The sequence below is a fragment of the Cucurbita pepo genome, unplaced genomic scaffold (genome assembly GCF_002806865.2).
Source record: "Cucurbita pepo subsp. pepo cultivar mu-cu-16 unplaced genomic scaffold, ASM280686v2 Cp4.1_scaffold001261, whole genome shotgun sequence".
In the NCBI taxonomy this organism is placed as follows: domain Eukaryota; kingdom Viridiplantae; phylum Streptophyta; class Magnoliopsida; order Cucurbitales; family Cucurbitaceae; genus Cucurbita; species Cucurbita pepo.
The window spans coordinates 1-2,164 of NW_019647445.1; the positions used below are offsets into that span (position 1 = coordinate 1).

General features: G+C 39.6%; 1 protein-coding gene across 1 annotated transcript; it reads left to right on the forward strand.

Moving 5' to 3' along the window:
- Window positions 1-49: 49 nt before the first annotated feature.
- LOC111786269 (peptide methionine sulfoxide reductase B1, chloroplastic-like) lies at window positions 50-2,162 on the forward strand (the record flags this gene model as incomplete). Its single annotated transcript, XM_023666580.1, has 4 exons — window positions 50-865; window positions 1,045-1,156; window positions 1,846-1,911; window positions 1,997-2,162. Coding segments are annotated over exons 1-4 (534 nt in total), but the record flags the coding sequence as incomplete, so codon positions are not given.
- Window positions 2,163-2,164: the final 2 nt, after the last annotated feature.

A 2,164-nucleotide genomic window follows, 5' to 3' on the forward strand; every position in this document is an offset into this window, starting at 1 on the left:
CATTCAACCGTGAGAGATCCCACGTCCACGGTAAGTCTTTTCCCTCACAATCATAACTGTTCATCATCTTCTTCCTGCCAAGAGTCTAAGATTCAGTAATAGTATGGTTGAATGTTGAGAGTTCCTAAACTCCCAGTTGAATGTTAATAATAATGTGTAGTCTTTTCTAATAAGAAATCAACTTAAGGAAAATTCTGATACTAAAGGATAAGGAACTACAAGAAAGTGAGATTTGGATTATTTTATTGATTGGATATCTCAAGGCAAGAATATTTATTTGAGATTCGAATCATTTCATAAGTAAGATTGATCCTCTGATCTTGAATGATTCTAGTATGGAACATTTGGTTGTATAACTCACTTTCTCCCACCAATGGAAACTTAAGAACATAATTGATACTCGTTCAATATGGAACAATCATAATCATGCAGTTCCAAGGGAATAAACGTGGCCAACACATATCCACTTCTGCTAAGACAGGGCTTGTTCTCATCCACCCACTCAAATGCTTCCCAGCTCACAACATCCGTTTCCTCCTTCCCAATCTAACCATCCATATTCCATCAATCATCTCTAAGATTCCATCAAACGGCTAAGATTGCAGAATCAGAAGCATACCCATCCCCAGTATTTGAACATAAAGTGAAAGCCCAAGTTCATTTTAATTGTCAACGATGGCTTCCAGAAGTTGGAATTTATCGATTCCATCTGGGTTTATCAGTTCTTCCAAAACCCAACAAAATTTAAAGTTTGTTTCTTTACCTTCTCCAATTTTCAGAGCGGCCAAGAACGAAAAGCTTTCATCGTCTTCTATCCGTGCTATGGGCTCCTCCTCCTCTTCACAGCGACCAGATGGTATCCGAGGTTTTTCCTTTTCCTTTTCCTTTCTTTTTATTATCAAATCTTGCTCTAAACTGTATGATACAATGAATTCAAGTAATGAATATCCATTGATGGCACGAGAAATTTACAGTAAAGGGAGAATTTCTCTTACCAATTTGCTGTATTGAACATTGAAGAAGCTTAGTTGCCTGTTGGTGCAGAGGCTGGCACCGCGGATTACAAATCTCTTAGCGATGATGAATGGAAGAAGCGGCTCACAAGCGAGCAATTTTATATTACCCGTCAGAAGGGAACTGAGAGAGCTTTTACCGGGTATAATTCAATAAATATCTTCAATATAAAACATGTAAACGTGTGAAACACTAGTGTGAAAACTTTTTCCTAGCACACGTGTTTTAAAATCCTTGAAGGAAAATCTCGAAAGGAAAAGTTCAAAAAGGACTATATCTGCTAGCGGTGGGTTTGAGCTATAACAAATGATATTAGAGCCAGACACCGGGCGATGTGCCAGAAAGGAGGTTGAGCCTCGAAGAGGGTGGACATGAGTTGATGTGACAATAAGGATGCTGAGCCTCGAAGGAGGGTATATTTGGTGGGTCCCACATCAATTGGATAAAGAAATGAGTGTCAGCGAGGACGCTGATTCCCGAACGGGGTGGATTGTGAGATCCCATTCGATTGGAAAGGAGAATGAAGCACCCTTTATAAAGGTGTGGAAACCTCTCCCTAGCATATGCATTTTAAAACCTTGAGGGTAAGCCCAAAAAAAAAAGTCCATAGAGGGCAATATCTGTAGATTTTGGGTGGGAGGAGAACAAAACACCCTTTATAACGGCGTGGAAACCTCTCCCTACCAGACGTGCTTTAAAACCTTGAAGGGAAGTCCAAAAGGACAATATCTGCTAGCGGTAGACTTAGGCCGTTACAAAATGCTAGATAAACATTTTAATCTATTTTATGACAATTCTATTCCAATGGTAAACTTTTTCCTTCAATTTCAGAGAGTATTGGAACACCAAAACGCCAGGGACTTACCAGTGCATATGTTGCAACACGCCTCTGTTTGAGTAAATATTTTGGCTCTTTCAATAACTTCTCTAAGCAAATGAATTTTCATAGAACTCCCAATAATATGTAATATTCTCTCTTCAGATCATCAACTAAATTTGACAGTGGAACTGGTTGGCCATCGTATTACCAGCCCATTGGTGATAATGTCAAAACCAAGCTAGACCTGTCCATTATTTTCATGCCTCGAGAGGAAGTTCTTTGTGCTGCTTGTGATGCTCATCTGGGCCACGTCTTTGATGATGGACCGCC